A 25,002-nucleotide genomic window follows, 5' to 3' on the forward strand; every position below is an offset into this window, starting at 1 on the left:
GGGCAGCAGTGGTCGGTCCTGGATCAGTGGGGAGGTGAGCGCAGTGAAGGCAGGTAGGGAGAGTAGGCAGATAGCTCATAGTGATGCCAGCAGGGCCAGAAGGCAGGCAGTCACCCCCATCTGGGCTGGGAAAGTGCTGAGGCAGGAGAGAGGAGGGATAGGCAGGGGCTTTACTGACGACGAGCCTGTCTCTACTGAACCCAGCCCAAACGGGGCACTTCTCTGTGAGAGGAATTCTGATTCCTCCTCTTCTTCTTCAATGGGAGAAAAAGGCTATAAAACCAGGTAGGAAGTAGCTGCTCCTATCTCTCTACCACTCCAACATGATTATAAGTAGCCTTGAGAACCGATGGTTTCTCGAGCCTAATGGCCCTTAGGGCTGTTTCCGTAGCGCGAGGCGGCTTGTCGTATAAGTACACCCCCTGGACATGACGCTGGTATGTCGCAGGGTCTTAACCCCAATCCAATCCTTAATGGCTGAGTGCCAAGCAGGGAGATATCGGGTACCGTTTTTATAGTCTTTGGTATGACTCTGGGATTCAACTCACAACCTCACAATCTCAGGGCGGACACTCCACCCGCAAGGCCACTGAACATGATTATAGTGGCACAAAAAGCAGAGTGCTACACTAAGGCAAGACAAGACCAAACCTGTTTAAACTAATGGCCACCTAGACAAAGTCGGGTTCGTATAAGTACAAAAGGACCTTTCAAACAACGTGAAAGTAATTCACAGATAGTTGCAAGTATATAATTAGCCAGGAGACTTCGGTGAGCGCTGAACCTAAATGCACAGGTTCAACCCCTGTCCGTTTTGAATTCATTATTCTGCAGTTTTTTATTGCTGTGCATCTGTTGTTGTCCTTTACGGCCTGTATCTTTGCCCATTAAAAGGTGATGCTAAATAAACATTAAGCATTAGACAACAGCCGTGAGGACGCTAACAAGAGGCAGGCAATTAAAAGTCTAAGTTAGGAGAGGTGAGGTTGTGCTCTACTGGACCATAGCAGATGAAATGGCCTACATTTCTGCCACCATCCCACCCCAGTCTCATCTCTCTGCAACCGCCGGTGTGGGTGGACGGACCCCACTAGCAGTAAATCTGCTGATACTCACAAACAACCCCACCCCTGACAAAGGAAAAACTTTCTTCTTATTTCTCATCATTCTTGTGACGCCGTGGGGGAGTTCAACTTCTCTCTTTCAATGGCTGAGGAGGTGGGAGGTAGGTCTCATCTTCAGATCCAGAGAGGTTTTTGCCTGGCGGTCAAGTCGAACTGACCCAGATGCCTGAGTGGATATGAGGGAGTGTGGGAGGTGTAATGAAATTTAATGATCCCCATCAGAACACTTAAGCGAGGTGTCGTCTGTATTGTTGGGACTGATGGGGCTATCGAGTCTACCGGCAAGACTCTTCAGGACTAAGGCTAATCTCTGCCATTCACACAGAAACGCCTGGGGATCCCTATCTTGTTCCCTTTTTCACAGGCCTCTTAAGAGGTGTGAGAATCACTGTGCATGTTTTCTTTAGAGGGTTACGGGGGAGGCGCTGGCTTGGTATTGATCACTCAGTGGGAAGCCTATGACTCTGCCTCAGACACTGATGTGTCCTGGTGTGTTCTAGAAAGACCAACGACACTGGTGCCTATAGACTATAAGGGACCGTTCCTCATCCCTCATAAACCAGTACAGATTATACCTGGGTCCAAATAATATACTGTGCCAGTGCCATGAAACTGAGGGAATAGCCTAACAAACAAAAATGCAAAGTCATTGAAATAAGATAACTACTGTGTTGACGCAGGTCTGGTGAAAAAGGCAGCTCTCGTCCAGCTGTGGGCAACTCTGGCCACCAAATCTCACCTCGGAAAGAAGATTACCGGTACATGTACTCTGACCAGGGTCATCGAAAGGGCACAACCTCTCTCCCATGTGCTACAGATTACTGGAATTAGTTGCATAAATGTGACCAAACCATTCCGACGTATGTCTCTTCTGAGTGCAGAGAATATGGCAAGATTACCCCTACCCTTGGCTAAAAGGCACCAAAATTCCCAATCGCCCATGACTTTCAGAGTGACCGAATGTCAAGAAGAATAAACTACCAACTCCACCAACTGTTATGATGTCGATTATGAGTGCTGAGAACATGTGACAAGAATACCCCTATCCTTTGGGTGAACAATGTTCGTACCCTGCTATCTAATATCTAAAAATATGATCAATATCATGGCTAGATCCACTTTCACTGAGAATTGAAAAGCCTCGAGGGGGGAAAATAGCAGTGGATAGCAAGATAGAGACTGTTTCCCTGATGGGCAGCCTTTGAACAGAAACCCTCTGGCTGGTCTAGGGTCTACTCTTCAGACACTCTCTGTCTGCACCTCTCAGAGACAGTAAAAGCACTCACAGTGAGTCCTGCAGCTGCTGCTGCTGCTGCTGCTAGTCTGTTTCGAGCAGTCCATCTACTATGGAGGTAGGGAGAGGTTCTTCTGAGTGTCCTGAGGGTTATCACACTCAGGAAATACCAGAACAAGACCTTTATCCATGATGTACGCTCTTCTCTTAGGAGCTAGAGCAATGTATAGCTACCCAGTCAGAAATGTATTCTAGCCCTGGCCTAGCACTTCTACAATGGGCCAATCGACCATAATTCTCTGTGGAACGTCTTGCCGGAGGACTTGAGGGTGACTAAGAGTGTGGATATCTTTAAAAGAAAACTTAAAACACAACTTTTTAGCCTGGCTTTTATCTAGTGTCTATGTCGACTTGCACTTTTACTCCTATCTTCTATTTCTTGTTTTATTCCTGGTTTTATTGTGTTATATTTATTCGATCTATTTCGTTCTACCTCTTGTTTTATTGTATAGTAGTTTATTTACTATTGTTTTTATGTTCAGCACGTGGAGTTGCATTCAATGCATGACTTGTGCTATTAAATAAAGTTTGATTGATTGATCGATAGATATAAGACTGGAGCTTGGTTTTCTATCTAGAATACACTGTGTACCCATGCAAAGTGCCGCCAAATCCAATTGGCTTCTGCCTGTTAGTCAAACATACCAGAGTGATAGGACTCCAGCACAGCACATACCTGACTGGCTTAATCAAAGGAGCGAGATGCAAAGCTAACAGAGAGACCTCATATTAATAGCTGCTAGTCAAATCTGTCCATTAAGTAAATTCCTAAAATGTCACAGTCCATTAACCTCCTCTCTAATTTTCCCTTGCTGCATTTAAAGAATGAAATGCTCAGATGCTAACAAGGCAGAATCAGAATCAATTTTTATTACAGTACAAATTATTTTGCTTTGTTTCCTCAACATTGACTTTGCAGCATCCAGACAGAAAATCACAATAATAAAGTAAAGTAAAATAAGTAATATTAAAGTAATAAAGTAATAAAGTGATGGTAGCAGCCAGTCGTATTACAAATAAGCATTAAACTGAAAAATATGCAATGCATAAGTGGATCAATTCAAACAAACCACAACTCACATAAGGTTGCTCACATCAACCCAGCGCCTACTGCAATATGTGACATATCTCCAATACTGAGAAGAGCTACCCAGACATAGGGGGAAGCTCAGCCATTTGAATGTAATGCTAGCTAATATGAATAAATGAAGCTTCCTTCCTGTGGAAGGATCTCTTTGTGGGGTCAGTGAGGCGTGCGGAGGCAGCGCAGCGTCTTAACTGGTGTGAGGGGAAAGACTTCCGTCCAGCAACCCAGGGGCTGGTACGTACAGCAGCAGCGCCTCGCAAAGTCTGTGTATTCCTGCTATTTCCTCACACGCACGCACTGCAACATCAACCATTTTTCCGTTATCATGTTCCCACAAGATAACGAAGCTATTGTGCTCACTATCTCAGCAGGGTACCAGGGTCCTTCCAAATACATTTAGATTGATTTCATAGAAAGGTGAATTAATCAGAACAGCGGCACAGCAGATGACAACTCCACCTTTCTGCCCAAGGCAAAAGCATGAGGGTGGATGGAAAATCCATTTTCCACATACTGTAGTAGGCCGACTCGGTCCAATCAGATTGCAGCACTCTGGGTGCTGTGTTGCTACGGCATAAGGCTACAGTATGGAGTACGCCCACTGCTGTGATACACGGAGAAGCCATGTGCTCATGTGTGAGGATCATGACTGATTCACTGTGGGTACGCAAGTGTGTGTGTGTGTGTGTGTGTGTGTTTGTGTGTGTGTGCAGTGTATGTTTGATTGTACGCATGTGTGTGTATTCTCATTACCTGCCGCTAGCAGCATCTGGTGACTCGGCCCCGAGTCTGCATCTTTCCAGCTGATTGGCCACAATCTGTCTCTCCACCTCCAGCTCCCTGGTCAGCCGCTCAAACTGAAGCTCCTACGGCAACACGGACAGGATATAAAGCGCCAAAAGGTCAGCAACATTGTAACATGGTGAGCAGTAATAAGATGAGACAAGCGGAGATGACAATAATGAATAACAGTTAGACAGCTTGACAGGAACAGGAGCGACCTGGTTCTCTTAGCATTCTTAGCAGCCTGGTTTTTAGCATTCGTACCAGCCTGGTTCATAGCATTCTTATCAACTTGGTTCTTAGCATTCTTATCAAACTGGTTCTTAGCATTCTTACAACCTGGTTCATAGATGCAAATACTGTAGGTGTCAGGTGACATAAAATAGCTTTTAGAACATTTTAGCATACCACTTTGAGTACACACACACACACACACACACACACACACACACACACACACACACACACACACAATAATAATAATGTGCAGCCCACACAGAGTGATTAGCACCAGTTTAGCATAGCCTATAGATGCAAAAATAGGTATTCAGCCTTGCTTTGTGTTCCTCTGGGAGCAATGCAGGAATCAGCATCTGACTGTTCTAATTATCTAACCAGAGTAACTCTGAGCTCTCTTCTCTAGCTCCAAGCACTGCAGCATGTCCCAGAGACACACACACACACACACACACACACACACACACACACACACACACACACACACACACAAACACACCTTTTCTCTCATCCATGTCTCCCCACTCTGTCACACAAGCTGGAGCTTGCCTCTCTCTCACACACACACACACACACACACACACACACACACACACACACACACACACACACACACACACACACACACACACACACACTCACCTCACTAGGAGCTGAGGAAGTAGTAGTGTTCTAGCCTAGCCCTGTCCAGCCCTGTGTCCCATCCACAGTCACCCAGCCACAAACACAGCACTCCTGTTCCGTCAGAGGAAGTTGGCCACTCTGAGGCTTGGGGCTGCCCATTTTTCACGCCTCCTCTTCACCACTCCTCTTTAACCTCTGAAGGTGCACTCAGAATTCCTCTCTAGACTGGAGGGGAGGCTGGGCTCCTAGTGCTGATGTCCCCACACCCCCTCCCCCCCCTTCCCCCCTCCCTCCCTCCCTCCCTCCCCTGCGTGCCTGCCTTGTCGCCTCCTCCCCTCCCCTCTCCCCTCTCCCCCTCCCCTCTCACCCTCCCCTCTCTCCCTCCCCTCCCGTCCCTCCTCAGTAGTGGTCATGTGCAGCTTGGATGCCTGCTGCAGAGAGGGGAGAGAAAGATAGAGAGGGAGGGGGGGAGAACGAGAGAGAGGGAGACAGAGAGAGAGAGAAAGAGAGAGTAGAAAAGGGAGCGAGAGAGAGAGAGAGAGAAACACAGAGAGAGAGAGAAAGAGAGATCGAAGCACTGCTCAATCAGTCCTGCTCCCAACACAGGCAGCGCTGCAGTTTCCTCAGGATGTAGGAACATCCCCACGGTGGCTTCTCCTGACACCAGCACGCTGCTGCACACTCAACGGATACCGCTCTGGAAGCAGGACAGCGAGAAGCCCCTGTGTACACACCACGATGATATCCTGACAAGAGATTGGCTAGCAGCAATCCTTCAAGGGGGTCACATCAACTATTTGGTCCCCATTGTATGACCTTATAAAATATAGGCTTGACTTCTCCCTCAACCATGACAACACTTGAAAGAATGATAGAATAGGTCAGAGTAAAAGTAATTTCCTGTTCAAGGATAAAGATCTGTGCAATGCACACCAAACCGTGCGAGACAAAAAACATTGTACCAGTGTTGAACTACGAGAGCGTTAAGACACATTTTCCTAGTTTTAGTCAACTTGGCTTATTACAGTTTTGCATAGGTTGAAGTCATTCTGCAAACAGACCCTCAAGGGGCTCAGTGCAGATGACATCTTTTCAGTGACATTGAGAAAAATACATCCTGCCCCAATCATCCCATCCAAATAAAGCATAAAGCTCAACACCCTCACAGACTAATAGAGAAGCTAACATCGAAGCTAACAGTTTGTGCAAACGACGACTGCCAATGGCTCCAGGCCTGAGCATAGATTACTTTTTCCTGCGATGACTAGTGGACAGTCGATTCACTTACTTAGTCAAATGTATTGATTAAAAGTCCCTTTGGAATAATGCGTCTGCTAAATGCCAAAAACGTCCAATGTAAATGTAATTTATCCTACTCTCGCCATGCTCCCCTTACACCACATTACACGTCATATGAAATCTCTCTGAATCAATAGAACACAACTGATCTCGACACGGTCACTGCTTGGTGGGAGGATCTGTTTAGACTTGGGGAAGGAGATCAAGGGTGCACTAGGGCTGGGCCTGGGACGCCTAGCTTTACATAGGTCTGTAAAACCCCTATGAACAAATACTGTAGCATTTATGGCTCACCCGGTGTGCATGGGGAGGCTCTGGTAATCAGTTGACATCGCAGTGAAAACTAGGCCACCAGGTATCAAGGGTTACTAATGTGCCTGGGAGAAGTTCAGAACTTACAATGTTCTGTGTATTCTGTGTTGGGGGGAGAACATTTAATGGGGCTGACAGGGGGTAGGAGGGGTCGGCCTTCTCGAAGTAGGGAAAACTGAGAGGGAGGAGGATTCAAACAAAAACAATTTCACACCCAGTAGGCAGGACCCAGTCTGGATGCACGACTAGGCCAGTGCTGGATGTAAACACAGATAAGAGGGGTTAAGATCTCCTTCAAGGAAAAGAAGAAGAAGAAGAAGAAAAAAGATAGGTTTCAGAATAAGCCATTACTGCTCTGTCTCTCATTGGCTACGTTGGGGAACACAACACGTGTCACACGATACAGCAAGATTATTATCTATGAGTGCATGATGTGCATGACCAGAAACACATTTATGGCATATGGCGTGTTTCTGTGTGCGTGAATACATCAACTACTATCTTTATTTAATGAACATGGATGGCAGTATTCTCAGCTCCCCAATTCGTTCCTTTTTCTTAAACTCATAAATCCAATTGTCTTCTTCGACTTCGCTAGCGTCGTGTGTCAGAGGAGCATGCACAGCGAATGCGTTCCTACACACTAGACATTGAGATCATGAGAGGAATGAGATATAAAGACATCTGCTGCTACCATAAGGCACTAAAGGCTTGATCCACATGACTACCGGAGCAGCTCCAACACTCAGCGCCCCGCCTCCTCCGCCTCCTCCTCCTCTGGGGCTGCATGGAGGAGATCCAGAGCTTCCTGTATTGAAGCCGTCCCTCTCCGGGTCTTTCCTTCCCCGGGGGAGATACTGACCATCTCCCACTCTGCAGCCGACTACTCCGTGCCATCCCATCTGTCCCCTTCCCGCATTTTTCTATTCCTTCAACATCACTCTCTGTAGGCTTTAAATCGCCTTGAAGAGAGACACAAGGATTTTATGGTTTTCCCACCCATTTCACAAGACATTTCCCCAGCGTGGGTCATTATGATCATTTATGAAGCACATGACAAATATGAATCCAATGTATTCACAATTCGCTCGTCATACCATGGAGCGACATGTTAAAATGGTCGACGACGTAATGAGAATCATGGGCAAAAGGCTGCAGCCTAAGTGGAGCTTCTATTATCCCATGAATGGCACTGCTCTGTGTCCCGTGTATAGCCTAATTCATTGTGTTGTTTTCCTGAGCGTGGCTCAGACGCAGAATGGGACACATCTATTCAGCTTAATGATCCGCCGCGTCAGGGCGACTGCCGCGGTAATGATCATTAAACAAGGCCAGCGCTTATTTAGCCCATGCGGGGTTGCGGGGGCCCTTGGTCCGTGCCGGGCTTAGTGGAAGGAGGGGTAGAGACAAAGGCGCTGCCGGCCATCCTGTACCAACAACCCGCTCCTCTCATTGTTCGGGGTCACAATGAGTGTCAGTCGGCTTGAGTGCGACGGCTCTGACCGGGCCTGGCGTCGCGGCGCTGAATCAGATCCTGTCCCCCCTCTGTTCTGACTAGGCCCAGTACAAACAGATGACACACAGCGCACCATGCCACGCACGCTCTCTTGTCCGGTTAATGGGCAGTGACACAACAGGGGACTCAGCTCGAAAAGGCCGGGCTTTCATCTGGTCTAGCCTAGTCTGCTGGTGTGGGCTGGGCTGGGCTGCCGCCTCAGCATGGCTCAAGCACTCACTCCACCTGCCGGTCAGCACCACACAGGACTAGAACTAGACATGGGGTAACTGAGGCTTTTCAAGTTTTGAAGAGCCTCGCTCAAATGCTGTGAACATCGAAAATAACATTTCGGCAGCTTATCGGGACACTGGCGGTGTCCGAGGGAGTCCGAGTCGGATCGGATGAGATTGGAGTGTTTGTTGTTGGCCCTCAAAACATAAGCTCTGACACACTAATCATGCACTTAAAGCAGACATATGAATATCTATAAATATCCCAGTGGCATGAAAACATGAAACCATTAGGGGATTACTCTAGTACTCCACAGTAGGCTCTGTGTTCCAGATCATCACATCCTCCGATTCCACAACATCAAACTCTCTTAACTCACACTTCACCAGAGAGGGATGCCCAGTGGGAGGGAGTAACCAGAGAAAAGTACTGTTTCTGGGGCCCAGCCGGGGCGGTGTCTCACACGTTCAGACAAGTCCCTCACCCACAGCTCTACCACGGGACAGGAACAGGAAATGACAACATAAGGGCGCATGTCAGAATATTCCCTATCTCTTCCTCCAAGTGACTGCAATCTTGCAGCTCCTAAAGCCGCGAATGACTTTGATATAATCTATGCAGTTTAATGCATACCTAATGCTTTTGTAGCATGATGGGCTGCATGCCAGAAAACAGTAAGTGTTGGAGAGGCAGTTTGTGAGTTCTGAAATGAAATACCAGCAATGGTATAAAACCTGCAATATAATGTCCCTGACTATACCCACTTCCTCTAGGATGCTATTCTATCTCAATCACAAAGACAGAACAATGTAATCATAATCCTTGTCATCATAATCATTATCTTCATCATGGGGAGTTTGAGATGATGGCTTGTAGAAATCTAAATAAACAGATGATCATGAGGGCAGCAACTGTTTCAAGCAAACAGCAATAACAATATGCATCCATCAACCGTGTTGACATAGTTAAACAGAACCAATCTGCCACAGCGGGGTCTCGTTCAGCAACCGGCTTCTGGAACAATCAAGACGGAATTCAGAGGAAGTACAACCTTGTATCCTACTCTAAAGACATTAGTTACATCTGTAAGTGGAGTTCACTTTGTGAAAGATGTTCAACTCTTATGGGAATAGTAGTTCTTGACACATTCATCAGTTTGATACCAGCCCTGTTCCATGCATTACAATGAGCCCGTCCTCCTCGAGCCTCCACTGAAGAGTACTCCATTCCCTTCAATATACCATCTACCTGGGTCGAGAGAAGGACAAGAGCAGTGCCGTTACTGACTCCATCACAACCAGCATGTCAGCGAATAAAGCAAAATGACAGATTGAGGCAGGCATGATGCAGTGGTGAGTGAAATAGTCCTCCCATTTTCTGCTGTCGACTCAGCACTTCCCACACGGATGGTAAGGTATATCACAGCGAACCCCTGATCCAAATTCCTGACTGAAGATGTCCAAATCCCACGATTAATTAAGACTGGAGATCTTATCTGACATTACATTTCTCATTTCCTCTATGCTCGCAGCACTCACTAGCGAGCTTAGCACCCAGTACAGGATCTCTCATCGCTCTCTCTCTCTGATGTGGGGGCCTGTTAAAAGGGGGGCATGAATGTTGATCAAAAGTGCTGCAGGTTCATTACGAATGTTAGGGGACATTTTTACGTAACAAGGACAGATGGCGTTTCCCTTTACAGGGACTGGAAATTCTACTGGAAATATATTTGTTCATTAAGTGGCAATGGTGCTTGACAGTTCTGCTATCTACGTAGCTGTTGTATGAGTGCTAACATTATTCTGATGAAGCCCAGGGAGTGGTGCATTGTGGGAGAGCCACCCTAGAGGTGAAAGGAGGGCTGAAGAAGCAGCGGAGTGAGGGGACTGGACCTGAGGAGAGAGCTGCGTGAGCAGACCTAGAGGAACCACGCAGAGTGATTACTCACTGGAACCGCCACACAAAGTCACCTTCCTCAGATACTGAGATTTGGGGGAAACAGGCAGCAGTGCCATAGTACACAGAGTACAGGCAGCAGTGCCGTTGATGTGCAAGTATAACTCAATGCTACCATGGGCAGGGGGACAATTAAAGCCGCTAAAGGGAGAATAATATCTAAAGGTCTCCCTTAATAGTCCGTCATTCTAAAACAACAACATTTAAATCTCATTGCACTTCAAAAACATCAACATTTTGACTTCAGAGCTGTCAATATCATTGGTGAGCCAAGATCTGTCCATTTTGACTGTGGGTAAAGCAACACCCAGTAACAGGGTAATGTAAAACATGACACCATCAAGGTCCCCCGTGGTAGACTGTGCGGACGATCCTCTTGTGTCCTTTTCTCACATGAAGCCATTCACATGGATTACCAACGATGTGTCGGCTCTCTGGCAGAACGCTGTCTTAGCGGGGGCCAAGACTTGGCCTGGACCCTGACCGACAGGGGACCACAGACAGGGTCTCACTAGAATCTCCATTGAAGATGCCTTTTTAGTCTAGGATTAGGCTTCATCTACTCTATGTCTGGGAAAACCGGCCCTGGGAATAGTAGCTCCAGAGGGAAAAATGGAAGAAGGGGCTGCTTTGGCACTGACTGCTAAAACTGATAGCTTTATACAAGCATAAGTGACAGCCAGCCATAAATGACTCTATAAAAAGAATTCATATGCAGATAATGGAAATGGGAGTTTACAATAGAGCTTCCCTTTCTCTGAGCTTTTCTGCAGATTTCTATTGCGGATTAACAAGCATTTAAAGATGGAAGCTTACAGAGTCATGAAATGACTTTACAATTCTCTCCTTCTGTTGGCAAAGATTACATGCTGAATACATTATTGACATGGTTGTTTTATACATACGTGCAAATAAGGTCAACTCAAGGTAATCGATACGGAATAGAGTAATCATATTATGGATTAGGTTTGGCTGCTTTGGGAAACCAAGGTTTTGCTGTCCTTGTCAAAAAGTCCTTGTCAAAAAGTGTGCTTGTAAGCAATTTCTGTTGTACACCATGCTCTGATGCATGTTCCATTATTATATGAATACAAACAACAATTACTGAACACATTTAGATCTAACATGTTGATACTAGTGTAATAACATTTCTACACAGGTATAAGTACAGCTTTAAGTTTTAGGCTGTATTTTATAAAAGCTTTCTGGTCTCACTATGTGTGTCTAGCTAGCTTGACTACCCCAACAGGCATACAGCATTGATTTGAATAAGCCGGCGTGAGGATAATTCCTACATCCACATAAGTATTACTTTGGTATTCATCTCCCCAAACTGTAAACTAGTCACGTGTGGTCTGACAAACAGAAAACGCCTCGAGATTTGAGATTAAACGTGCCTCTGACACTGATAAGATGGGCAGAGCACATTTCTCTTTGCATTTGAAACATGAAAGTGAAGTTGCATCCCGGCTGAATCATTAAAATGCCATTAAAGAAGCTGTCGCCTGTGTGTCGGCTGATGTGACAGCTCGCTCCTGGCACGCAACACAGGCTGAGGAAAGAGAGAGAGAGAGAGAGAGAGAGAGAGAGAGATAGAGAGAGAGAGAGAGAGAGAGAGAGAGAGAGAGAGAGAGAGAGAAAGAAAATATCCAGTCTGCTCCGAGGAGCAGCTAATCTCAGTATAACATCTTATCAATGGCCGTTTTATCACTGAGGGGGAAAGAGAGATTGTACTCTAGAGAGGATTCTGACCATTTTGATTCCTTCAAAACCACAATGGGCCCCTATGCACTAGATAAGGTGCTTTCGCTACATACAAGACAATATATTCCTCCAACCTTCCCATCTGGATCTCGACGGTACAGAGCTGTAGTTTGCAGACCGCTGCACCAGAAAAGCTGCTGTTATTATCTGATGCTGGTGCTGTTGATGATGATGATGATGATGATGATGATGATGATGATGATACCAGATGAATTGAAGCAACACAAAGACAATCTGTGTGTCTGTTAGAACAGAACAAAGATCCCAAACGGTGCACCAGAGCAATCACACACCCAGTGTTCCATTCATCAGGGTCCACAAACATACATTTTCACGGAGGGATCAATAGCTAGGTCTTAGCAGACAAAAAAAGGAAATTTGCCTCAGGGTCTCTAAGAAGAGAGCAATCTAGCAACTTTCGATCCTGCCACGTTTATAGTGGCGAACAATGGGATGAATGGAGCTAGCAGACCAGGAGTTCGTTTTTACCTCGACGCTGGTCGGTGGGAGAACGAGTGCCCGATGTGTTGAGAAGCGGGCTCCTCTCGCAGTGCTAGAGCTCATGGGTAATCCACCCCCTGGCAACGTATCCACTTCCTGCTCTTGGAAAGATGACGAAAGATGCGCTGTGTTCGTCAGAGGACGGAATGTACGTGGTCGGTTCGCGTCCCGTGTACCGAGAGGGACTCCTCGGCCCTTTCCGAACTGCAGCTGATGATAATGACACTGATGATGATGATGATGATGACGACGATGACAGGGACGGTGATAGGGATTAGCGAAGGAGGGAGAGGGCTGTCCCTGGGCAGGGTTTAAACAGACAGCCCTGTGCCAGGGCCCCGTCCCAGAGCACAGCACCACTCCTCCATCATGTCACATTGGGAGCAGATTATCTCCCCTCCCCTTCCCTCCCCTTGCCATCCCTTCTCTTCCCTCCCCTTGCCTCCCCTTCTCTTCTCTTCCCTCCCCTTCTCTTCCCTTCTCTTCTCTTCTCTTCCCTCCCCTTGCCTCCCCTTCTCTTCTCTTCCCTCCCCTTGCCTTGCCTTCCCTTCTCTTCTCTTCCCTTCCCTTCTCTTCCCTCCCCTTGCCTTCTCTTCCCTTCTCTTCTCTTCTCTTCTCTTCCCTCCCCTTGCCTTCCCTTCTCTTCTCTTCCCTCCCCTTCCCTTCTCTTCTCTTCCCTCCCCTTGCCTTCTCTCCCCTGAACTGCCAGCCTGTCTCGGCAGCGACATGCTCCTGAGACAGCATAGTACAGCACACACAGGCTGTCCTGTTCTCTCTCTCTCTCTCTCTCTCTCTCTCTCTCTCTCTCTCTCTCTCTCTCTCTCTCTCTCTCTCTCTCTCTCTCTCTCTCTCTCTCCATCTTTTCACTCCTTCTCTCTCTCTCTCTCTCTCTCCCTCCCTCTCTCTCCCTCCCTCCCTCCCTCTCTCCCCCCCAACTCTCCCCCCCCCCCCCCCCCTCCCTCCTTCCCCACTCCCATAGAATAATTGCTCTGAGCTGGGCTTCCGTTTTTAGGACTATAATCGAGGCTGGAATGCTTATGCTTCCAGATTTCTCCTTGCCTGTGTCACAGCAGCACCGAGAGATAAGACCTGAAGGAGAAGAGAAAATCACCAGTCGATTGTCATTAGCACCCTCACTTCAGCCCAGGGAGGTGGACCAGTCGCCACGGCCTGCAGAGCTAATTCAACCTTCCTCCTGCATTTCCCACAGAGGATAATGAACAGGGAGAAGGCTCCTGCCTAAGTCACTTTAAATGCCGTTTTAACCCCTCCAGCTGAAGAAACAGGAGACACACAGGTCCTCGTAGAGACCGCGTAGAGAGAGTAACATAGCTGGATGGAGGAAACACCGCTAAAGGATCTCAGGAGTGCAATTCGTCAGCCTGATTTTCGTTGCTCAAGGATGGCGCTGAAGTATTTGCACTCAGAGCAAGGTCACCCTCTGAGCATAGCTCAACCACACAACAGCTGGAGAGGAAAAGAAATAGTGTGTGTATGTGTGTGCATATGTATGTGTGTGTGTGTGTGTGTGTGTGTGTGTGTGTGTGTGTGTGTGTATGCATGGGTATGTGTGTGTGAGGCTGAGCCAGACAAAGCATTCAGGGCCATAACAAGTGTGCTCCGGTCAACCAGGGAAAGGCAATTCTGCAGACAGATCTTGTGTGTGTAATGGACTCTAACAAAGTAAAGTAGGAAAATTCCACTGCAGTGTTTTCCGAGAGGCGATGACTTGGGAAATCATGTGTGGTGCCACCGGGGGCCTCTAGGTGCCCGTCTCTGTCTGGGCACATGTAAAACTGTTCCCAGGGGGGGGGCATTGCCCTAAGACTGGCAAAACTTAGGAGGCATAGGGGAAAGCTCCAACATAGGAGAACACCAAACCATCATTTCACTCATACCGTTTTTGAAACCATAGTTTGGCAGAATGCAATCCTGCGTCGCTCTAATTCACCGCAGGGAGAAGAGGAAGGCACAATGAACGACTTAGTAATCATCTTTCCTTTTTTCCCAGCGACTGATCCTCTTATCGCTGTAAACACATCCAATGTCCCCGGAGAATAATGACACTGAACCTGGACTGGAGGGGCTCTTGCGTGCCTTATTTAATAACACACAGAGAGCTTAAGCACCGGCTCCCGATTGTTTGGACCCCAGGAGCCCCAGCAAAAGATCGGTGGTTGGTTAGCGTCGAGTGACCTCAGGGAGCCCACCGGAGACCCCCCCCCCCCTTTCAGACCAGCTCTTACGTAACATTAGACCATGGCTGGCAACCACCCAGCCGAGAGTTATGTCCGTCAGTCAAAGTGTGTGTGTGTGTGTGTGTGTGTGTGTGTGTGTGTGTGTGCGTGCGTGTCTGTGTTAATAGTGAGGGATGTGTGAAATATGTGCGGCCGATGGCATATTAAGACCCCTAATATATCCTGTATGTGTGACGTGTTGTTAGCAGTAGATACTACAATACACACTAACAGACCCAGTGAGGTTTCTACAGGTCATGCATGACACAGTTGCTCATGCATCGTCAGGCAGATAAGACTCCTCTCAAAACCTCCTTTTTACGCCATGCTGTTAACGCCATGCTGTTAACGCCATGCTGAAATAAATGACAATCTTTGCACAGAATTGAGTGTGCGGATGCTGCTTTTTTTGCACTAGACGCCATGCTGTTTACAACCACAAGTGGGCAAATCTGCCTCTACGAAGCATTGACATTTCAAGGGTTAAGTGAATGATCTGAGGCGGTCAGTGCACTGTGCAAAGCCCTCCATACATCTCAAGTTCTGCTCTCCGGCAAAGCTGTCAAAGAGGCATGAGCAGCGTAATCAGGCGTACCACCTAACATGCCTCCTGCTCTCTCTCTCTCTCTCTCTCCCTCCCTCCTCTCTCCTTCCTTTCGCGCCAACAGACACTATCCTGCGAGCATGACTAAAAATAGGCATGTGGAGGGGCCCATTGACGAGTATGTGTTTACATTAGACAACGTATACAGAAGATGAAACGGTAGCTGACACATTTGAAAAGGCCTCCTTCTTTCAAGTTGTTTTCTTCCCCCAGGGGGACCCCACAAGAAGCCAGGAGGGCAGCGTGACCAATGGGGGTGCTCATTAGTGGGCCTTGTCCGTCTTTCACGTTCATTATAATGGCCGCTCGGCTCCTTCGCAAAGAATGTCACCGCATTCAGTTTTCAGACTGGGGGGCGTTCAGGAGGACACAATGTCACAGGGTGTCACGGAGAGAAATGTGTTGTAAAGAAACGGACATAGACAACGTCTCTCTATCACGTGCGACATACGATTGTGTCAACTGCACACATCTCTGTTTCGGTTCTTCCGGTTTAGCCAACGAGAAGGTCACTCGAAGTGGAGGTGAGGGATTGCATTCCTGTCATGAATGTGAATGTTTAAATCGCTTCTGAACACACCCCGGAACTCACTGCGCAGGCATGTTTGGTTCGGCGGACAGTCTGCTCCACAAAGGACTTGTCTCTCTTCCTCCTCCTCCTCCTCCTCCTCCTCCTCCTCCTCAGTCAGTCAGTCAGACATTAGTCTCCCAGAGTTGTAAACAGCAAGGTCACAGCTGTAAGAATTCCTCTCTAGTTGTTGACTTAGTAACACCCTGTCTCTGTCAGGCCAGGCCAGGCCAGGCCAAGCTGAGCTACGGGTGATTAAATCATAAACTGGCCCACTCTGGATGGGCGGAGTCTGGATGAAAACACACAGCCACTTCCTATTTTCCTGCTTTTCATTATTCCAGTGCATTATTCTACCCTTCAGCCATGGACTGATATAGGCTACATCCCCTGGTAGAGAGTTACAGTAAATCAGCCAATGTTACCTGTCTGACATTGGAGTAGGGCTAGCTAGACCTTTCAATTCTCTCTTATTTTCTATTTGGTCTTTAACTGATGGAAGAGCTAAGGAAGAGTAAACAATGTCTAGGAACATCAAGAGTGAGAAAATAGCTCACATTTCCTGGCATAGATTGACTGTGTGACTTTTTGAAAGATGAATGAAGAGAGACATTGTAAATGTTTAGTCAGTATTTGATACAGTGCGGTGCTCCAGTGATTGCAGCATGTTCACAGAGGATAACCTTGCTAATGTGGCGGTGGGGGTGGATGGTGGCGTGGGGGGGGGGGCGTGTGGGTAAAACACTGACACACAGCTTCAAAGACACACTGCTTCATCATTGCTGAATCCACAGAAAACTAGATGTACTGATTGGCTGAGCGCCATTGTAGTCCTTCCTTCAAGTTTTATTCCACTTCTGATGAAATGGATAAAAAAAAAAAAGAGTAGGTCTTACATTATCTACAAAACACCCCCTTCAGCTAAATGAAATTTTAACAAGATAATAAATATCGGAGCAAGAGGGAGAGAGAGAGTGTGTAAAGTTAATTCCAAACCTTTTTGTGGTCGAGCAGAGCAGAACGTAAGCACTAAACTCCCTTTAGAGAGATTCTGAAGGGAGCATGAGAGGGCAGAGTTAAAAAAAGATATAGTGCCGGTAATAATCTAAAATGTTGTCAGTAATAAGACAACGTTGAAATGTCACACAAGACGGTTGGTCAGAGTGAGCTAAAGAGAGTGAGACGAGGACGGCAATAATCGGCAACTGCGGCATTACACCCCCCCCCCCCCCCGGAATCCTCACGTTGGCACAAACCGGACTCTGGCTTGTTAGCCAGTCAGAGAAGTGGAAAAGAAGGCACAACTCCAAATGAACAGAGAATGTTCAATCAAAGAAGTCCTGGTGAGTCTTTCCTTGTTTGGGCATTGGGGTAGAGCAGAGTCGGGACAGCAGAGGCTATAGAGAGGGAGAGGCATCGGGAGAGGCTTTAACAGAGAGACAGAGAGAGAGAGAGAATGAGAGAGAGAGAGAGAGAGAGATTGAAAAGGAGAGAGATAGTGGGAGAGAGTACTCACCACACAAACACTCATCATAAACCCCTCCACCAGCGCAGGCTAGCATGTTTACAGCACCCGGATCCCTCGAAGGCTGTGAACTTTCCACAATCACAGGAAAGCCTCGTCCAAAAGAAAAAAAAGTCAAAATACCCTAGCCACGTTTGTGACCTCCATGAGGCACTAGCTTCCTCTCCCCCTCTCTCTCTCCCTCCCTCCCTCTCTCCTTCTCTCCCTCCTTCTCTCTCTCTCTCTCCCTCCCTCCCTCCCTCTCTCCTTCTCTCCCTCCTTCTCTCTCTCTCTCTCCCTTCCTCCCTCTCTCCTTCCTTACTTCTCTCTCTCCCTCCCTCAACTCCCTTTAAAACACTGAGGAGAGAGATTAACTTACAGTCTACGCCCGATCCCAAACAAGAATTCCCTCCAAGGCATGTCTCCACCCTGGCTAACTCCAGCTTACTGCTCTCTCTCTCTCTCTCTCTCTCTCTCTCTCGCTCTCTTTCCCCCCCCGTCTGACTCCCTGACTAGCTCCCAGCACTGCCCGAATGACTGAATGACCCGACCAAAGGAGAGGCAGAGGAGCACTCGGGGGAAGGAAGTGACATCGACAGGTGCTCCCTCCTTCCTGTTGTCTAAAGTAAACAAACGGAGTGTGGAACGGAGCCAGAGAGGAAGAGCGAGGGAGGGAGGGAGGGAGGGAGGTAGGGAGGGAGGGAGGGAGGGAGGGAGGGAGTGAGTCAGAGAGTGTCTGTAACTCTGTGTACACATGGCTCATTCCTCTGTTTGCTCTAGATGGATCTTCTGATTGTGGACACACTGTGAGGTATTTGCCACTACCTAGTCATCGACCCGAACTGCCAGCAAAAAATATCTCTGGTCAAAAAAGTAGAAACTATTTAGCCGTATCTAAAAAAGATAAACAAAACCTCTCATTGTGAAGAGAGTGTCCGTTGGAAATGTCGAACAAACAAAGCATTTGATCAGCTCGTTCAAGGCTGCTGCAGGACTTTCCTGGTAAAGGCCAGGCCAGCCCCCCCTGTGTGTCATCATGGGTAAAGGTAAGTGATAACAGCGTTGTTATACACACACTCACACCTTTGCAGGGATTGAATAGGTGGTAGCCTTTCGTACCGTCACATTTTCAGTCATTCACTAAGGAAGGTGTCGCAGAGGTTTCTGTAACGACTCTTCGGTGCTACAGAATGGCGGGGATAGGGGGTGTTACATTGTTTTCTGTACCTGCTCTTTAACGGAGGCCAGGATGTTGTTGGCGGTGCTGTCGGCCTCCATGTTGTGGTCGGTGGCTCCTTCTCGGATGGTCAGCAGAAGCCCCTCCTCCGTCACTGGGCTCTGCTCAGGAGCTGGCATTCCTCCTGCAGGGATACACACACACCACAATCTGGTCACTCAACATGCCACGCCAACGCACATATGTGTACATGCACATACAGTATATGTACAAGCGCAGACGCGCACACACAAACAGACGCACACACAAACAGACGCGCGCACACACACACACACACACACACACACACACACACACACACACACACACACACCCTGTGGATAACACACACACACACACACACACACACACTAATCCTGTGGATAACATGCACAAACCCACACACTAACCCTGCCTGTGGATAAAACACACCCGTGCACACACACACACACACACACACACACACGCACACACACACACACACACACACACACACACACACACACACACACACATATGCACACACACACATATTAATTGACAATATATAAACACACCCACACATGCCATATGGCCCATTCCACAGAAAGAGATGCAATATGTCAAGTGAGCCACACAGTCAATTCCATATGGCCTTGAGGCAACAAACAAGTTAAGTGATGATTTGTGTAAAGAATCATAAAAACAAATGCACAAACAGACCACACCACTAACTCCAGTGAACCATACAGTCCACAGGAAAATTCTACTTCTGGCAAAGTGTGTGCGCGTGTGTGTGTGTGTGTGTGTGTGTGTGTGTGTGTGTGCGCGGTCACCAAGGAAAACACATGTCAGCAGGCTTACGGAAGAGATAACATGTTCCTCTCTCACTCTCCCTCCTGGCCGGCCGACAGGAGTGAAATGAAAAAAAGGAGAGCACAAATAGTTATGGCCTCATTATGTGTGTTGACAGGGCGCACGCCAGGGGAATGCATCTGAAGACAGATCCATATTTACTAGAAGGAGCCTGTAAAGCTGGATGGGGCGGTTGAGTACCTGCGCTGGGCTGATAGGGCAGCAGAAGAGGCGCCAGCCGCGGATAGGACACAGGCTATGCGGGAATGAGAGAGGGAGGTGATGGGAACTTTGGGGGAACAGGGGTTTTACAACGACTTTTACTGTTTCTTATATCCCCTCCACTGCTGTCATATGATCTGGGAGCTAAAGCCATTTATAGGTAGATATAGCTAGAATACGGTATATATACTGTTATATATATTCTTAACTATAAATTCTTATTCCATATCTGTTTCTAAAGCCACTTCATCATACCACCACGTTATTGTGTCCAGACAGAATGAGGCCATATTCTTAGGGGCTGAGTTAAAAGTCACCGCGGATCTTCTCCACTTCCTCTATATTCAATGTGAGGCTGGTTTATTAGCTGTTTGGGAAAGCATCATTAAATATATCATGTTTTGATTGTGTTTTTATATATATATATATATATATATATATATAACATATATGTTTTAGGGCATTTCTGCTTTATTGGGATAGAGACAGTAGGGATTGACAGGAAGGATGGGTGAGAGAGAGGAGGGAGGACATGCAAGATATGCTGAGGGTCGGAATCGAACCAGGAACCTTGCGATAACGCAGTGTGTGCATTAGTGTGCTACGCCACTTAGCGCCCCCGGGAAAAGCATCGTTAACAAACCATACACCGTGGCTCCAGACCTCCACTCACAGTCACAGTATGACTCAATACTCCCCTCCATCAAAGTGTCTCTTTTAATATGCCAAATTAATTATGGCAAGACTGCTGGTGATTGGTGGAGTCGCAGCTCTGCTGGCACATTATGATGTGTGGTAGTAGAGGCTGTGGATCACTAGAGGTGTATACAGGACGAAGGAACCGTTTAACGGGGGCTGACAGGCAGTGGCCCAGACAGGGATTGTTTACAGTACCAGTCCCAGGCTCTGGGCAGCGACTGAGAAGACAAGCAGACTAGCCTTGCTAGCGTGTGGGAGGTCGGGCCAGACATTCGACACGAATCTGACCCCGGCGGTATTCTGGGCTGTTGTCAACACGGAGGTGCAAGTTTTTCAAGGCAGCAGAGGTGATCATGTGCAGGGTATTAGCAGGTGGCAGACAGAGCTGTGAGGATTCTACTACCTACCACTACTAAGCATGATGGTGGAAGGGATATATAACAGCCTATAGGACTGCATGGTGACTGAAGTCAGTTTGATTGTGTTCATTCCATTGATGCATTTCACCCACATGCATTATTCTCTCAGGCAATGTTATGTTTTATTATAATGTGTGGCAGGCAGAACAAAATGTTTCCATAATTGTTACACACCATTTTGTCTCAAGGAGAAGCTCTTCATTTCCCAGAAAACAGAGCAGTGACAGGAAACTGTGTGCTCCTCCTCCCTGCCAGAGTCAAAACGTTACAAAAACAACTGCAAAACAGACGGCATTGTGTTGTCTGGAAGCTTTTTTTTTTTTTTTTTTAAACCTGGCAGAAGTTGGTAGCCCGGTCAGGCTAGGCAGGGGCTCTCTGCTGGTTTCTATCCTATACTCTGGAAGGATTATAGCTAGCACGTCAGGATCACAGAGAACAACAATTTGGCTTTGGTCACCACCAAAGAGTGTATGAAATGGTCTATGTTCATACACGAATACCACCTCTGTTAAAATCAGTAGTATTCGTACACCCATGTACAACTATTTATTTTCCACCACAAATGATTTAGATAATGATTATGATGCCAAACCAAATGCAATGCTTCACAGCAAGACTTAAAACTGTGGGATAGAATGAATAAGTCATCATGACACTTTTTTTTTTTTAAGCACTGGCAATTGCCCAACTGCATACTGAGCACACTGTTGGAAATGCACTCTCAGAAAAGCAATATGCGGAAGGCAGAGCAAATCTGCTTCCCCTCTAAGCAAAAGGAACATTGTGATTTGTATCTTAGCTTACCTCTGAAATTTCCCATCCTATCCGGTACCAGGGCTATTTAACTCTAGGCTCTGGGTTCTCAGCAGTTCTGAGATCAGACCGCTGAGTGCATAGCAGCACACCTCTGTCTGCACTACTGGTACATGTCAGGTTTCAGAGCACGGCAACCGACCCGGCTGGTTCTTCAAGATTACCTCTCTTGTTTCCTTCAAGCTGTGATGAGAAAAATGAACTGGCTGGCTTCCATACAGCAGACCCCTCTGACAGTTTGAAGTCTAGTATGTTGCTGTGTTCAAAGCTAAGGTAAAAAAGCTGCCAAGTAAGCGTACCCAAGATGCAAAGCACTCAAATGCAATCAGCGCAGCTTTAAAGACTGTAATTAGGAACATGCTCCAGGACAATACCCAGAGTTCACAGGAGCCAGGCTTAGTCACACTAAACAAAGAGATGCTCCCATATGATTACTCAACGGGTCGTTTACCCATGACTCAGCTGTACCCTCATAAACACAGACAAGGTGCTCTACTTGGACCTCAATCCCAGTCTTTAAGGGAGGGACTATTGCATTTTTTGTGGAGACAAAACACCCAAAGAAACAAACCAAATCTGGCTGCAGTAAGGAGCTTTCCCCAGGTGATATTATCCCACCACTGACCGCACGCACACACACACACACACACGCGCACACACACACACACACACACACACACACACACACACACACACACACACACACACACACACACAACCCCCATTTTTGGTAACAAGCGATTAATTTGACTTCCAGTCCTGGAAGTTCTCCAAAGGTCGAAAGAGCAACAAAACAATGAGCATCTCTCTAAACACCATTAGCTACCTGGCAGCTGTCCTGATCCAGTCTGCCTTGACGAAAGTCAAATCCAAATACCCTTTTCCACATCATTAAAACCCTTCTGACTCCAGCCATACAGCTCACATGGTCTAATTTCAGTGACCTCATACATAAGCCACTCCCCAGAACTGTTCTTACCCAACTCAGTCCAGAGCCTATTTTCTTTCTTCATACAGGGAAATATTCAAAGTAACATTACAGATGTTAAAATGTGTTACATTTAGCCTGGCCCTGACTCAATTAAAACAGGTTTGCAGCAGGTTTCCCGTTCTGCAACACAAAAGACAGAATCACATTCCTACAATCATACTGCAAGGCTGGGTCTGCAGCATGATCAATGTGGTTATATGTTGGGGAAGGGTATGGTAGTCTAGCAGCGAAAGTCGATAAGACATTGACAAAACTAGGAATAGACACCCCTGCTGCACGGCCAAACGTTTCCGCCTGCCTTCATGAATCTCTAAGATAAAAAATCTACTGACAAATGATTTCGTCACTCGCACATTTCTCGTGAGTCACTTGTGCTTCGGGTCGTCGTCCCCCAGGGAGAGCACAGGAAGCATATCAATGAAAGGCAGACAGACACATTTCTCTATTTCTCATTTTCATCTGCAAACTGTAGACCACCCCTTTGTCCCCTGCCTGAACGCTGTGTTACCGCAGGTCAAGAAGACACATTGGGGTGTCAATCAACAAGAAGGAACAGAATAACTAGAGGGAAAAGCTCCGTAAGGCTGATTGACACTTATATTAACCAGGTCACAGTCGTCCAACAAAGACAAGCAGGAGGGAGAGGAGGAAAAAAAAAAAAAAAAAAAAAAAAAAGCTCTGAAATAATTATACATTAGCCTGAATTTCAGAGGCAGGGAGTCTCAGAAGAGCTGCAGTTCAAATGATGATTACTCAGTCTTCCAACGCGAGAGCCTGGCGCTGCTGCTGCTGCACAAATAGAGCCATGAGTTGTCTCTCCAGCTAGCAGACTTAAACTGCAAGTGAAATGAAAGGCTACGACAATGTGGTGTCCCCTTACTTTTGACTACTCAATTATTAGATATACTGTAAGCCAAAAGGTTAGGAGGCTATTCCATACATTATAGACAGTGAACTCCCATTGGTATTAAGTGTAGTTCATTATATCTCTAATTGACAACTGGACCACCAAACTAGTCTGCTTGTCTGGCCACAAGCTTTAAAAAACTGCCTATACAAGTTTTGGCAGCAGGCCCAATAAATGTATTACGTTGGGTTAAGTTTAACATTCCATTAAAACTCTCCGTCCCCATTTAGTCCTTCTTCTGAACTTCTTCAGCAAGCATGGGGGAGTTAAACAAAGGCCATTATTAATTCCAATCTAAGCCTACTGATCGATGCTGTGGCTATCTACAATGACCCACAGGGCCGGAGTGTTATACGAGAGACCTTGTAAAGAAGGAGGCTTCCATTACAGAGCTGAAAGCAGCCGCAGTAAAGTCCCCGAAGACCAACCATGCTTAATTGCTTCTCTCCAATAGCATATTGAGTTAGCTAAATAAAAGTGATATTTGTGGTCTCGTGTGCCTTTTCAGACTTCACAAAGCATGGTCGAAACCATATTTCAACCCCAATAAAAACAAAACAAAAAAACATTATTATGACAGTATTTGTCATTACTGCAGCAATAAACCAACATAGTTCGGTAGTTGACGGACAGATTCAGAAAAACCCCAGCATAAACTATTACACAGACAAATCACATGTTTAGAAACCACTGACCAGAGCCAAAACTAACTAAACTAATTGGTGTAAGCTGGTTCTTAATGTGTGATATACACAAACAACATGGCCTTAAGGTTTCAATCTGTAATTCAAACAACAACAACAACAAAAAACAGCTGAGGGATGGGGCTGGAGAAATGCATGTGCCTAGACACAGCTATGGATGCACGAACTGACCATCCACATCCACGGTTTTAACCGTGCTTTGAAGCTATACAGTGTTTTTTTTATTTTTACAATTGCATTGCTTAAAAATAAATAATAAAACATTAATTAAATTGAAGAGGAGGGCAAAATAGTCATGTTGCATGTGTGCTGTATGTCCTACGTAGTGCCTCCTTTGACCTCATAAAACAAAAGACTATTATTAGTTCCCTAAATGTTTGACTTTCTGTCACTCTCAACAGCTGAAAATGCTTTACTCTGTTTGACACACCCCATGGCTGAGGAATGTCTCCCAACGAGAAACACACACACACAGACACACACAGAGACACACACACACACACACACACACACAGACAGACACACACACAGACACACACAGACACACACAGACACACACACAGACACACAGACA

The 25,002-nt window shown here is 46.7% G+C and overlaps 1 protein-coding gene across 1 annotated transcript in view; it reads right to left on the reverse strand.

Moving 5' to 3' along the window:
- The window catches only part of LOC308162976 (plakophilin-4-like), a 77,265-nt gene that overhangs the window by 38,325 nt on the left and 13,938 nt on the right, over positions 1 to 25,002 (reverse strand). Inside the window, 2 exon segments of the mRNA XM_080537136.1 lie at positions 4,259 to 4,371; positions 18,851 to 18,984. Of these exon segments, the coding sequence (XP_080393262.1) occupies positions 4,259 to 4,371; positions 18,851 to 18,979 (242 nt within the window). The 5' untranslated portion in view covers positions 18,980 to 18,984.

The sequence above is a fragment of the Nansenia antarctica genome, assembly GCF_963989245.1.
Source record: "Nansenia antarctica genome assembly, chromosome: 7".
Lineage (NCBI taxonomy): Eukaryota > Metazoa > Chordata > Actinopteri > Argentiniformes > Microstomatidae > Nansenia > Nansenia antarctica.